Source organism: Clarias gariepinus, chromosome 6 (genome assembly GCF_024256425.1).
Source record: "Clarias gariepinus isolate MV-2021 ecotype Netherlands chromosome 6, CGAR_prim_01v2, whole genome shotgun sequence".
NCBI classification, from domain to species: Eukaryota; Metazoa; Chordata; class Actinopteri; order Siluriformes; family Clariidae; genus Clarias; species Clarias gariepinus.
This window is the reverse complement of record NC_071105.1, coordinates 24,153,828-24,168,581: the sequence shown is the minus strand read 5'-3', so window position 1 is coordinate 24,168,581 and position 14,754 is coordinate 24,153,828. Positions and strand designations below refer to the sequence as shown.

The 14,754-nt window shown below is 37.0% G+C and overlaps 1 protein-coding gene across 2 annotated transcripts in view; it reads right to left on the bottom strand.

Annotated features, from left to right (window-relative positions):
- The window catches only part of slc12a5a (solute carrier family 12 member 5a), a 168,515-nt gene that overhangs the window by 29,214 nt on the left and 124,547 nt on the right, over window positions 1-14,754 (bottom strand). For both annotated transcript variants that reach the window (XM_053498296.1, XM_053498297.1), the window contains exon 4: window positions 5,239-5,385. In XM_053498296.1, the coding sequence (XP_053354271.1) occupies window positions 5,239-5,385 (147 nt within the window). The remainder of the gene's footprint in view (window positions 1-5,238; window positions 5,386-14,754) is intronic.

The window sequence follows — 14,754 nt, the reverse complement described above, 5'->3', positions numbered from 1 at the left end:
AAAGGATCACTGGCCTCGCCGTCTTTCTGTTGCTATGAGAGCCATGCGACAGTGAGAACACACCTCAGCCGCCTGACAGTGTGCTCTCCACATGACACAAACAGGGTCTGGCTTCGTCTAACACACAGACTTATACTGAACACACGTGCATTTCATGTGTTCACAGGAGCACAGGATGCTAAAACAGACAATAAATGACCAAAAAAAAAATCTAAGATACAATAAGATATCAAAAAAGTGTATATGAGAGAGAGAGAGAGAGAGAGAGAGAGAGATTGTTTTGTGTGTGAGGTGAGAGTGACTGGCATAAACATATTCTACAGACTGAAACCAGACATTATTGAATGTGGCCACACTGTGCTCCTTCAGGTAGCAGGCCATTTCGTAAATGCCTTAAATGCCTCGAACAGCAGGTATTGGGCATCTGGAGAAAAGAGTCTCAAAAACACAGTCAGACTCTTAAACAGCCTCTTAAAGCCTGACAAAACACACACACCAGCAATCTCTCCAGGTGTCAGACCTAAGAGGGGGAAAAAAATCCATAAACACTGGCCATGGTCAAATACAACTGTATTACAACTGTATTGTGTAAGATTTTTTTTCTCTCTAATTCCTTTTCTCCATTGTAGATGTTGGCTTTCTTCATATAATAGAGTCCTTTAATATAATAAAGTCCTTTTTTAAATAGGTTGAATTGAATTTTTTTAATGAAATGTTAAATTATTGACCAGTGGTATTCTTTTTTTTTTTTGCCTACAACATGCTGTGTTAGGAGTAACAAGCTCGCCATATCATCCAGAGATCGCAAGTTTGAACCCTGGGTGATGCTGTTGCCTACCGCAGCTGGGGGCCTGGAGAGAGCTGATTGGCTGAGCTCTCACAGAGGGATTTGATAGGAGGCACTATAGCTCTCTTACATCAATCACAGGCACACACATGAGGAAGTAACGGATAAAGCCGCCCTCCAAGTTTGTTACGCCGCTCCAATGGTGCTTGAGTGAACCATTCGAAAAGATGCGGTTGGCTGGTGTCACATGGCTCGGAGGAAACGTGTTAGTCTTCAGCCCTTCCTGATTGGAGGTTGTAGCCATGATGGAGAAGTGCACTACTGTAATAACCACAGGGAATTGGCTGCAACCAAATTAGGGAGAAAATTAAGATGAATCCCCACCCCAAAAACTGAATGAATAAATAAAATTTTTTGTTTATCAAAAACAGGAATGTGTACAATTTAATGTTTATAGAAAATATATAAATAAAACATTATAAAATAATATCATATCCACAAGGTAAATCTTGAAATCTATTAACATTTGTTTTAATGATTTGGAAACTTTTATTTTTTGTTGCTGCTTTCTGCTTTGCTCCACTCAAGGCCATGTGCGCACACACACACACACACACACACACACACTAATCTCAAATTCCATAAATTCAGAGCCCCATGCTATGCATGCTGTTTTGAATTAGACAAGAATTTGGTGGTTTTAGTAGCATACTTCTCTAGGGCTGCTTTAACACTAGACACAAACTCTTTGTACCGTGTAGGGCTGCACGATATATTGAAAAATTATCTTTATCGTGATAATGGTATACGCGATATCTGTATCGCAAAGAGTTGCAATAAATGAAATGTAATTTATGTGCCAAGCATTTGTGTCCAAATTTGACCAATCAGATGGGCCCTTACTATCTTTATACCTGCTTATATCTTTATACTTATATCTTTATACTTATATCCAAATGGTTATATCCGGAAGTATAAGAGGAGTAAACAAGTCGCTTATGTCATTCATAGCCTGAATTTACTTACAGATATTTACAGACTTACAGTAGATTTAATTACATCAGACGAATATCTATTACCTGTTAATTTTAGTATGATCATAAATGAAAAAAAAATTGGCAATAATAATAATAATAAAAAATGCATTTCTCTAGGGAAATGATATATAGCAAGAAATATCGTTATCACAATATGCAACAACAATATTGCATATTGCATATTTTCCTAATATCGTGCAGCCCTAGTACCGTGTGATCAGTACAATTGCTCCCCCTAAAGGATAAAGCCGGATGTCGACTCCACTGCAGGCTAGCTTTTACATTTCTATAATTGTGCCGTACACGAGTACACGTGTACATCTACACTTTTGGATACTGTAGGTGGCAGTAGAAGAAGAGTACAAGGATATAGACCTTTGGGTTACCGAATATTATTGATATTTTTAGTGAGCCTCTTGCCTGCCTTCCTACTTTATCAGCTATGACCATGCAGTTCAGAAGATAAGGGCATGGCTGCATGGCTGATGAAATATTTCCATTCTAAACAGTAGTCACCGTCAGTGTTTAGGCAAGGTTGGCTTATTTAATTTGAACCATGCACGAGAACACTGATCTGTGCTTGATACATTTACATTAAGCATTTGTCAGAGTGAATTACAAAATTTTTGTTATTGGATAAATCCTTAAACTGGTTACTAGGTTACTAACTAAGTACCATCAGTCAAACACTGTTGGGAAGAAGTTTTTGTTTTTAAACCAAAATATTCAAGACACAGTTAGGCCAAGATTGCCAGTGACTCAGCTGTATAGAAGAAGTTAATTTCAACACCCAGGTGCCAGAGTAGAAAACGGTCTATGCATGTCTTCCTCGAGCTCTGAAAGATGCTTGGACCAGCAGAGCAGTGTTCACTCAAACGTTTCTAAATTTGGGGTAAAGTACACTCAGGTCCTCAGGTGACAAAGCAGTTAATATTATGCTAACTACAAAAAAGAGAGCTATAGCTATTCCACATGCTAATAGAAACCTGGGGTGACTTATTTAACACATGTTCACCCTGACACACTCCCTGATGTCTGAAAAAATGTGGCTAAATAGATAAAAGGGCTAAAGTGGGTTAATTATAAAAAAGAAACTTCATTTTTTAAGCGAGTCACATACTCAATTTAAATGTGGCCTAATCTCAAATTCTATAAATTCAGAGCCCTGTACCCTGTGCACTAGCCCCAAGACTGAGATTGTGAGCCACTGGCCAGCAAATATGAAAAAATGCATAACAGTTTTTCATCCAACTCATGCCGGATGACAGTATAAATTGCAGGGTAAAAAAAGAAACGAAGCAGTGGCTTCTAAGGTTGAAATAATATCTCCTGTTTGAGAGCAGACAGATCCTCTGCCTAAAATGGCTCATTTGACTAAAAATTCTCCTCAAATTGCACTGATCTCAGCTGTGCTCAGGCACCCCATTGTTGGTGTCTGACAGGTATTCAGCCCAGTCTTTGAGGAACCGGAGATGTGTCTCAGCGGCTGGCAAGTGAGCACTGGTGGGATGTCAGTGGAGGAGGAGAACACCCAAATAGCTCCTTTAATGTTTTTTTCTTAATTTCAAACCAGAGTAAATGGTTTATTAATGCTATATTTTAGAGAATACCATTAAATACTGAGAAAGATAAAATTTCTTGAAAAAAAGAATTCTTGCATATACAATGGTGAGTCAAAAATGATCCTCACTCTTGTTGTACCGCACCTGCGTCGACGTCTTACAGTCACTGCCATGCTGGTGTGAATGTGTTACATGTTAATGGATGCCGCACTTGTGATTTGCAGGGGAAAAGAGCAGTGTGCAGTGATTCAGGTGTTTTTTTTTGTGGTTTGAGTGTCAGGTCCATAAATATTTGAACACAAGCAAGGTTTTTATTAAGGTCACCCAGCGCATCACCAAAGCACAGCATCTAAAGTGTATGGGTTCTAGACTTCAGGCAGTGAGAGACTGCGAAAAGTTACCCCCAAGTTTAATTCATGATGATGTTGGTGTCAAAAACACTTTTTTAAACTGATTTACCCATGTACCTTGTGCCGGTTATCCATACAACTAGTTAAAGTTAGCCAAACAGATATTTCTAGGGAAAGAAAAGGGGTAAATTTGTACTAAACACATTATAACTTTGAAAGCTACCAACTCAATTGACCTGACCGCAGAAGCTCCACATAAGTCTCAGCTGCACGTTGAAATGCATTTTTGCATAGAATGTGCGAGTTTTTGATGCTTATTACTCATTTAAGACAAATTTTGAAAAAAAAAAAAGTATCCCTTTAAAGTCTGCACTTTGAACTCATATTCATCATTTCAACTTCAATATTCTGTTATACAGTAAGGTTCCAACATACAAATAAGTTCCATTCTGAAAGCTCGTTCGTAAGTCTAACAAACATTGTTTAGGTACTAAGATCCACAGTGGGCTATACACAGTATAAAATTAATGTTTTCGCGATCTTGTCCTCATTTTTTAAGAATTGTGTTAAAAGAACAAGTAACGTCTGCCATCTTTTCACCTCTCTCCATTCCCTCAATTATTTTTACTTTTGTGTCCATAGTTATTGCTTACATGTGCTTACATTGTACATGTGCTGGCACATGTTCGTATCTTCGAAAGTAATAATTAATTTTTTACACTTGCTTCCAAACTTTCTGGGGTGTACACTGCACGCACATGACAATGTATGCCGGACATGTGACATGTGACTTCTGTGATTGTACAGTACATGTGCGGGCACATGTTCGTATCTTCGAAAGTTTGTGTGTTGAATGTTCGTGAGTAGGGACACAACTTAAATAACAAATACTGTTGTCAATGTCCAAATGTTTTAGGGCATGACAGAATATTTCAATGCAAATAATTGATAATTTGGCGTATCTGGACTTCCCCAGTTTTAAATGAAGGTATTGAGAGTCCGTGGTTAATCTTATTAAGCAGCAGAAAATTATACACCTTACAAATTCATGTGGATGTTAAGAAGGCAAATTGTAAACAGTTACATAATGGATATTTCAGAGTGGAAGGAAGAACTCGGAAACAGCAAACAAGCTTTTTCTTTCAGCCTCAAGTCTATCCAATTATAATACAGATTTAAATTAAAATGCTAATTTATTTATTTTTTACTTAATTCCAGTGAATGATAAGTGAAACATTATACTGGGTGTTATTTCCAGGGTAAGCTATAAACATGAAATTGCATTTAAAAAAAATATTTGAGTCTGCGTCAGTTCTTAAGTGCAGAACTGCATATATTGTTCAGTTCTGCATTTGGGCCTCACTGTGCTAAAAAAATACCAATGAGAACACCATAAACTGCAAAGTAAATCATGGCCTTTGAGAGCTATTCTATTTTTACGAGGGAACATTAAAAGATGATAGTATTAGTAGGTAGAGAATAAGAGATCATGACTAGCTTACAGTGGAGCAGCACATAAGGACAATGATGAAGGCCTCGATGACTCCTCCAATTCCCACCATCCAGGTCATCCTCAAAAACAGGATTACTCCTAGAATATTCTGCATACAGGGAAAGTATACTCCCATCAAAGTGCCCATCTGTGGTGCCTGTAAATACACACACAAACATACACACATGCACTGAGACAAACTTCAAAACTGAATATGTGAATATAAGAAATAATAAATTGGCTTGGAGTAAGAGTAAAACAGAAATGGAGAGTTTGCAATAGAAGCTTTTAATCAGGTCTGATGAAGTGACTATGAATTTGATGCATTAACATTGCAAGGCCAAAGCAGACACAAATGCATAACTAAAACTACAACCTAACAGCTGTTTTCTTATAAAACTGTACAAATCTGTGTCTAAAACACCTGATTTTAAGCAATGAGTTTTTTTACTCCAAATATTGACTGTTTCTTTTATTACATTTTATTACTCTTTATATAAGTTTCTTTTATGCAGAAATGTTTTCAAAAGCATCTTTTGCGTATGCCATATTTTTGTATGTGCCCAAGACTTTTGCACAGTACTATAAGTAAAACAGCTGTTCGGTTTTACTGAGCTTGCTGGAGAATATGAGTTCTTCTGGTAACTTTGTCACACTCGCTTATTTCTATTTTTATGCAATTCCCAGGAGCGTACATTAGGTTTTTGTTTTTATCTGAAAACTGGTCTGTCTTGTACTATATATTTTTTCTTTACAGCCATGCATATATTCTCCTGTAATGTTAATTGTTTATTAATTTTAAGTTATATATGAAAATACTGAATGATTTTGTACATACTTAACATGCAGACATGATAAACATATATAACAAATATGGTGCCTAAGACTTTTTCACAGTACTGTGTATAACACAGATATACACATGTTAGAATTTCTGCTATTTCTTTTTTGTAGCTTAGTTAAGTTTTGAAATTAAATGGCACTTGTTTCATATTAAATATAAAATTTTGTCCTAGACCACACCATTATTTTGTTATAAATGCAGGATACATATACAGAAGAGAGAAGATTGAAAGAAGAGAGTATGTTTAAATATGTGTGTGTGTGTGTGTGTGTGTGTGTGTGTGTGTGTGTGTGTGTGTGTGTGTGTGCACATGATTGCGTGTATGCACACCAGGGAAGAACGGTTGATAATTAATAACACATTGTAAGCATCAGGAATGAAGGTCAGTTTAAAGGAGCTTATCATACTGGCGAATAAATAAATTGATTTTTCTTCTTTTCAATAAAACTGAATTCCCAAAGACAAGGACGAATTCCATTTGTGAAATATAGTGCTGGAAAAGGCTGCCTCTCTTAACTCCGAGCCTTGATAACAGGCTGAGATTGAGACATTTCACACTGGTTAAGTCTTTATTTACGTACACACACATCCACATAGATAAGCCTCGAAGTGAACGAAGCAGATGGCAAAACAAGAAACAAGATTTTTAATGTAATTATCCTGAAGCGAATCTGGACTTCATAATGCCTCTTATTTGAAGGTAATTTATGCTAAGACAGAAAGCCATATGGCAAGATTGTTTCTGGCTATAAATGTAACCCTAATGCAGAAATCGTGTCCAGACAGACATAAAGTAATGAAAAGATTGTTTATTAGGTGACATAATAGGGCAGTTGTACAAATTGAGACGCTGTAAAACAGGGACTCATATATGCACCTGTCATTATGAAAACATATATATATATATAAAATATTTTTCACTTTATCTTGTAAAGCTTCTCAGGGACTGCAGTCAACAAGCCAATATCCTGTCTAGAAAAGCTTTCACACATATATGCTTGCTCACACATAACATTATTTAGTTTGTGTGTTTATTCGCATTATACAGTTCAGGTCAAGAGCTATACATCACCTAGACTATAACTGCTCAGTTTCAGGGAGCATGTGCCCACCGTAGAGTACTGCTGGCTGACGTAATATATCGTACCTTATATTGTGCTGGGGTAGCCCTTGATTACATGTAAGGGATAACATGTTATGCATTCTGAGATGTTTTTGTGGTGGTTATTTAACATACTAAAGCCTTCCACTATATTGCCAAAAGTATTTGCTTGCCTGCCTTCACATGCATATGAACTTGAGTAACATCCAATTCTTAATCCATAGGGTTTAATAAGATGTTGGCCCAGCCTTTGCAGCTATAACACCTTCAACTCTTCTGGGAAGGCTTTCCACCAGAAATTCCAAAACAAGCCAGCTTTTTCCCCGCTTTGTAATGTTTGATTAGAACATTATCTGAAGCTCTTGTCATGTGTCTACATTGTGCTGCTTCCACATTACTGGCTGTTTGGATACTTGCATGAATCTGCAGGTTTATGGATGTTTCTAAAAATGGGTCAGTGAGTACATAAATGGTCATTTAATAAATCAATGCATTTTTTAAATCTTACTGAACTTATTAAGATGATTTTTAGTAAGGCAATACGTAATTTTCACAACAAAATGTTTGCTACCTGATTCTGAACCAAATCCTCGTTTCATTTTGTACTGAAAATCCGAGCACCGCCTTCTCTGAGGCTCTGCATAGCAACAACATAGAGAAATGTCCTCTATCTTTGTCCGCCTTCTCTGTATGCTAATATCTTGCGCTGCTTGCCTGTTGACTGATATATGCTAATTAAATTTAGCATCTGTGTCCTTCAGTGTATAGGACGAGGGTGTTAATACACAACAATTTCTTTTTTATCCAACCGTCCAAGATACAAGGTGCTCTTACGGGGTATAAAAATAAACAGAAAAGCTTTTATTTGCATTCTTATTAATGGAGCATCAGTATTATGTTTACACGCAAGCAGCGCTAACTTACCTCTCGTGTACAAGTCCTTTATTTAAAATTCTTGTCAAATTCTTGCTTTTATTTTTTATCAGAATGGGGATGTTTATGGAAGCAATTAAAAGGAATTTATTAATAAATAAGCAAACGGCCACAACTGTTATTGCTTAAATGTAACAATTTGCATAAAGACAGTAGTAACTCATTTGTCATACCAATCCAATAACTGTGTGCCTATTATAATCTAGAACATTGGATAATTAGAAAAAGACATCCAGTGAACCACAACATTGCAGTCATTTTTACGGTGACCTTCTAAGTATGAACATACTTACCTGCTGACATCCTATTACAACTTCTGAAGTGAAAGGTTGTGGGAAATTATTCAAATGGATTAGATGTTTCTACTATATACTACGAATGCCACTGAGGTAACTATTAACGACGTCTCGTATGTGTGCCCTGATCCTTTACTTTGCCTGCCTAGGAAGAACGGGTTCCTCAAATATTCCTAGGCAGTTAATGGTTCTAGCTTTTTAAAACAATTGAATTCTTTTATAATGGCAGCAAGATGGCTAGGTGATTAGCACTGTCGCTTTGCACCTCAAGGGTTCCGGGTTCGATTCATGCTTGGGTCTGTGTGCATGGAGTTTGCATGTTCTCTCAGTGCTTTGTGGATTTCCTCCGGCTTTTCTGGTTTCCTCCCAAGACATGCAGACTAGGCTAACTGGCGTTCCCAAATTGCCTGTAGTGTTTTAATGAGTGCATTTATGTGTGTGGGCCCTGCGATGGCTTGGCCATAAAGTAGTAGTATAAAGTAGTATAAAGACAATGTGTGATAATAAACCTTTTATGAAGGAAACGTCATATCTTATACATAAAGCAGTGCTATACAGTTAGTTCAGAATAGGTTTTTAATTAAAAAACAATCTCAGTTTGGTTAAGAAACTAAAACACCTAGTTCTTTCAGCTGATGTATTTTAATTACATTTGTACGTGCTAAGAAATGACAATAATTTCCCAGACTTTTATCACAACTGCCGGTTCCTAATTAGCTTTCCACTAATGACCCAGACATTCAGTTGTAACTTTGGTTATCGTCTGCAAAGTCTCACACTTAGAATTCCACCAGTGACGTTACATAGCCTTTTGTTTTCATGTCTGCATTGCCGGTATCGACCCTGTCTGTTCCGTTTATTGAATTCCGTATAGCCTACTTAAATCTGTCAGCTGATTGTCCAATACTTTGCCTGTCTATTGACTTTGAATATTGGTTTGCCCTTTGGATTTGTCTGCTTCATTCAATAAAAGCATTTGCAACTTCTACAGCTTACTTTACGTACAGTACCGGTCAAAAGTTTGAACACACCTAATTCCATGTTTTTTTTTTCTTAAGTAATTAGTTAAGTTATTAATTAATGTTCTACATCCCAGTACAATTTTGGATATGTCAAAACTATGAAATAACATGAAATTATTAATAATTAATGATTTAATTCAATTCATTTTAATTAGAGCACTTATGAAGGCTTTACAGAACAAACAAGCTGACACATCTCAATAACAACTGTTCAAAAGAGATTAGTGCATATTTAAAAATTAGAAAACACCACTGGAATTAAAAGGTGTGTCCAAACTTTTGATTGGTAGTGTGTAGTAAATCATTGTATTCATATAAATTTGGTTATTTGGTTCAAAGTATTCATTCTCAAAGGTTAAAATTATGTCTCGTTATAAAAAGAAAAGCCTTTTCTGAGCACTATAAATGGAAGATACAACTAATTAATTGTGTCATATTTATGTATTTATTATTCTCCTTGAATGCATCCTATTATTTTTACACTCACTGTTTTTCATATACATTTAAATGCTTGTTAGCACAAATATCTAATCAGCCAATCACATTCCAGCAACACAATTCATTTAGGCATGTAGGGAGGATCAAGATAATCTTCCGAAACCAATCATCAGAATTTAAGTGACTTTGAACATGGACTGGTTGTTGGTGATGATGTGGTTTTGTGGGTGATATTTCCTTGGCACACTTTGGGCTGTTTGGTACTAATCAAGCACTGGTTAGTGTTGTTGTCCATACTTTTATGACCAAAGCTAAAATCATTTCAAACTGGTTTCTTAAACATGATGCAGTCTGTAGTCAAATTCATAAATCAATCAAAAATAGAGGATCTCTGGAATGTGTTGGAACAGAAGAGTCACAACATGGATGTGCAGAGAGGCTGTATGAACCTGAACACAAAAAAAGGTTTTATCCATCTTGCATTCCTTTAATCAGTTGTACAGTTTAATCAAGTTATCTTAAAGACCCACGGATCTCTACTATCCAAAGGAGAAGAATAGGATTCTTGTAGCCTTTTCATCCAGAATCCCTCTAGCAACATTTCTCTATTTGGCACCATTATGGGCTCAGCTAGCCGAAAGCTGTGCTTTGTCACCACCACGCTGGCTGAAATGACTTCTCATTATCAAACAGGTGGTGTATCAGGCAGGTGAGAATGTCTGAATCAACAGCGCTTGGCAGGGGTCACTCTTTTTTTCTGAGCGTGTCAGGGAAATAGCCACCACCGTAGCCAGCTCACATTCAATGTACTTTTCTAGTAGATGTGTCGCAGGTGTGTAATCAAACCTTTCTGTGTGTGATGGGCTTTTTGTGTTTGTGTGTGAGTATAAACTCAGGCATGTGTGATTATATTTTCTCCATGGGGTTGCTCCTGAGCTGCAAGAAACTCAGGTAATGCAGTAATAGAGAGCAACACCAGATGCCCAGCGGCCCCCTGGGATAATTGTCGACGGACCCTGGCTGTGAGGACTCAGGTGCCATCGGCGCTTTGCTACCAGCGCCAGCTGCTCTGCCTCTTAATCCCTTACGCCCTTCTGCTGCGCCACCCTGCCACTGATACCATGTCACCCAGGGTGCCTGGCTCCACCTGCCCAGCTGTGGGGTCCAGATGTGCGAGATATAGTTCACACTGGACTTTTCTAAACAGTGACACTACAATTTACCCTTTTGCAAATTCATTAAGGTGAAATACAAGACCTAGTTCAGTTTATAAATAGCCTGAATATCACCCACTTATTATTTTTAGATTATAGTTGGTTGATACTCAATATTTTAGAAGAAAGAAAGTCAGTTGTAGAAATCTACATTTTTTATAAGGCTAACATAGGATTCTATAAATAAATGAATCATACAATTTTATAGGTATTATTACTATACTATTACTTTTTTTACACTTTGTCATAGAATCCAAATATTTGGATTTAATTACTGATGCTAATTTAATTAGTAATGCTAATGTAATGAGTAAATTAGTGATGCTAATTATGGTGGACAGTGGTGGCTTAGTTAGCTAAGGCTCTAGGTTGCTGATTTGGGGACCTGAGGGTCCAGGTTCGAACCCTGTCATCGTTTGGTTCCCACACCTCATGCTACCCAGCCACTACATGCAGTGCCGGTCCCTAGCCTGGATAAAATGACAGTTGGGTCAGGAAGGTTGTCCAGCATAAAACCTGCGCCAAAGTTGTGTGTGGGGTCGGATGGTTTGCTGTGATAACCCCTTGAAGGGAGCAGCTGGAATAAAGGTATTGTTTTTGCTAATTATTTTGCTGATAATTGGAGAGTATTAAGAAAACCAATTTGTCAACAGAAGTGTCTACCTTCAATTTCTTTGATGAGCAACGGTGCAGGTTGAAAGCTAAAAGACACCAATCTGCCCTGGACTGCAATAACAGCATTGGCTGATCAAAGAAACCCAGAAACAGAAACACATGCATGCAGTGGCTTATTTTTAAATGCCAACAAGACACATTTTAATTCACTTTAAATTAAACAACCAAAATATCTAAATGTCACTTTGTTGACTGCCAGGTGCTGCAGCATATTTCAATTTGGTCATTAGGAGTATTGCACTTACTTGCATGAACATAATAATTCCAAATGCCATAATTAAGTTGAAGTAGTGGAACATTAGACGTATGATTACTGGCAGTGCTTTAACTGGTCTAGTTTGTCTGTCTGAGAGGGCAATCCAGACATTTCTACTCAATCCAGATAAACATAGTAGTACATTTTATTAAAATGAACAAGGGGTTGCCAAACAACTTTGGGGGAAAACAGAAAAACAAGCTTTTTAATTAGCATATATTAGAGCAGTACATTCTTCTGGCTACAGTACCCCCTCTTTCAATGATCTTTTAAACCAGGTACACCTGTCCTGGACCACAAATACCAAGGAAAAACATATTTAATAATATATATATATTAAAAAAAAAGTTAACCCTATACTGCAAATTACTATATTCTAAATACATTGTGTAATGCTAGACAGTAAGATATAAGTTACATGGAAATGTCATTCCTTATACAGTATATTCACCCCAATACTTTTTTTCTGATTGAAATTGACACTTTTAACTTAGATATTCCAGGACTCAAATTGTGAAAGAGTGGTTCTGGGAGCATTTTGAGCATCATTTTCACGCATTAACTGTCCACCACATTGTGTGCTCTAATCAAAGCTAAAGGTGAATAAATTCAATTTTAAAGTGTGCAATTAAAAAAATAATAATTCTTGGCCAGGCAGTGTACTGTAGCTTTTTATGACATGCACAAAGTGTCTCTGTTCACTCCGAAATATTTAAGCATTTAATCTGTTAGACATATAACAGAAGATTTTTTTTCTGTAACTTTCATTTTCGTTTGGCTTCCCATCTTTTTCAATAAATCTTGCCTTTTGCTTTTTGATTGGTTATAAGAATTCAGTTGATTTTGGTAATTGGTTACAAGCTTTACTATTACATATGACATGGTGAGCCAATCAGTGATTCTTTTTTAGCCAGAGACCCAGTACTGTAACTGGCAGTAGACACAGATGAAAGAGAGTTAAGTTTATGGATCAGGAATGAAAGCAAAACATTCCCCCTGGAAACTCGTCAAAGTACCTAATGTTACCGCATGAGGGTCAAACATTCAACATTCTTATTTAATGACTTATCAAAGGATTACACCACCCCTCTTATTGCTATTCAAAATTCATCCCAAAACAAGCTGTCAGACCTTTCCATGCATTTAATTTTTAATTTTTTGCATTTTTTGTATTATGATTATTAGTGGAATATTAGGGTCTGTGTAAATGCATCTAGTATGTATTATGCTATTTTACAGTTGTACTTTTTAGAACAGAGTTACTTTATGAACATTAGTTAAAATGATCACACATAGACAGGAACACATCCTGCTAATCCACAAGGAAGACATTTATCTAATTGGCTTGTGTAAGCCCTGGCCAATACAAAATGGAAAGAGGTCTAATGAAGCAGGAAATGTTGGTTTTATGATGAATTTTGTCTGTACTTGCACACTGAAGACCCATCTGAATGGCTTAAAATAACTCAAAAGTAAATTTTGCATAGTAGGTGCCCTTTATCTTTCCTACTTTTCACTTATCACATTGAACCGACTCTAATTCTACAAGGTCAAACTGAACAACTCATTAGAGATACTGGCATAACAAGACAAAATCCCTTATGACAAACATGTGGTTCTCACACTCAATACATGGTCTACAGAAATGCCATTGTACTCCACCATGCCAGTGAGTAAAGGTCCTTCTCTTTTATCGGTTTGAAGCGCCTCATTAAAATGCAGCCCTTGGGTTTTGATTAATGTCATGTCATGTTGCATTGCTTAGGCTCCACGCTTGATTGCATTAATAATTGTTCTAAGCGGAAATTTCACAGTAATATTTATAGGGAGTGATGAAGATGAAGGTCTGAACTGTAAAAAAGACAATGCATACTAAATCCATGAGACTGTGTGTGTGTGTGTGTGTGTGTGTGTGTGTGTGTGTGTGTGTGTGTTTTTAACAGCAGATGTCATGTTATTTTGCACTTGGAGATGGTATATTTTTTCTGACCATATGCCCCTTAATGGAGTGACATCTTAGTGTGATAAGGCTCAACGTTACTGATCTGAAGGTCCCGGTTCGAGCCTCATCTCCACTAAGTTGCCGCTGTTAGGTTCTTGAGCAAGGCCCTTACTTCTATCCGCTCCAGGGCTACCGGATAATGGCTAATCCCCCCGCGCTCTGACCCTAACCGCCTAAGAAGCCGGGATATGTGAAGAATAAATAATTTTACTGTGCATTTAATGTAATGTGACGAATAAAGGCTTAACTTAACTAACTTAACTCTCTGGATCAATGGCTAAAATATATACTATAGAAGCACAATATTAGCTTATGCTATATACACAATGCTAGCTCATTCAGGGGTATGCAGGCTATATATAGCTGTTCTATAGCATGTATACTAGAGAAGCGCAATGCTAGCTTGTGCTATTTACCCCTCTGCATGCATGGTTTATGGCTTTTTCTTCATTCATTTAAAGCATTTGATATAAGATGTGTTCCAGCACACCCTCTCAAAATGGAGGCTGATTGGAGTGCAGCTGTTTTGCTGGTGTGATAATTACATTTAAGACATGCTTTGAAACTTAGGGAAGATTAAACTTCTCCCATCAATCGCTCTGAGAGTACAAACTCTCTCTCTCTTCCATCTTTAAAATCATAGACGATAAACCTTAAAAGCCATCACATGTTTAATTTACTAGCAGTCCATAAACTACCACTGACTAGTAAAGAAATTGCACCTTGGTGTTACTTTCTTAAAGA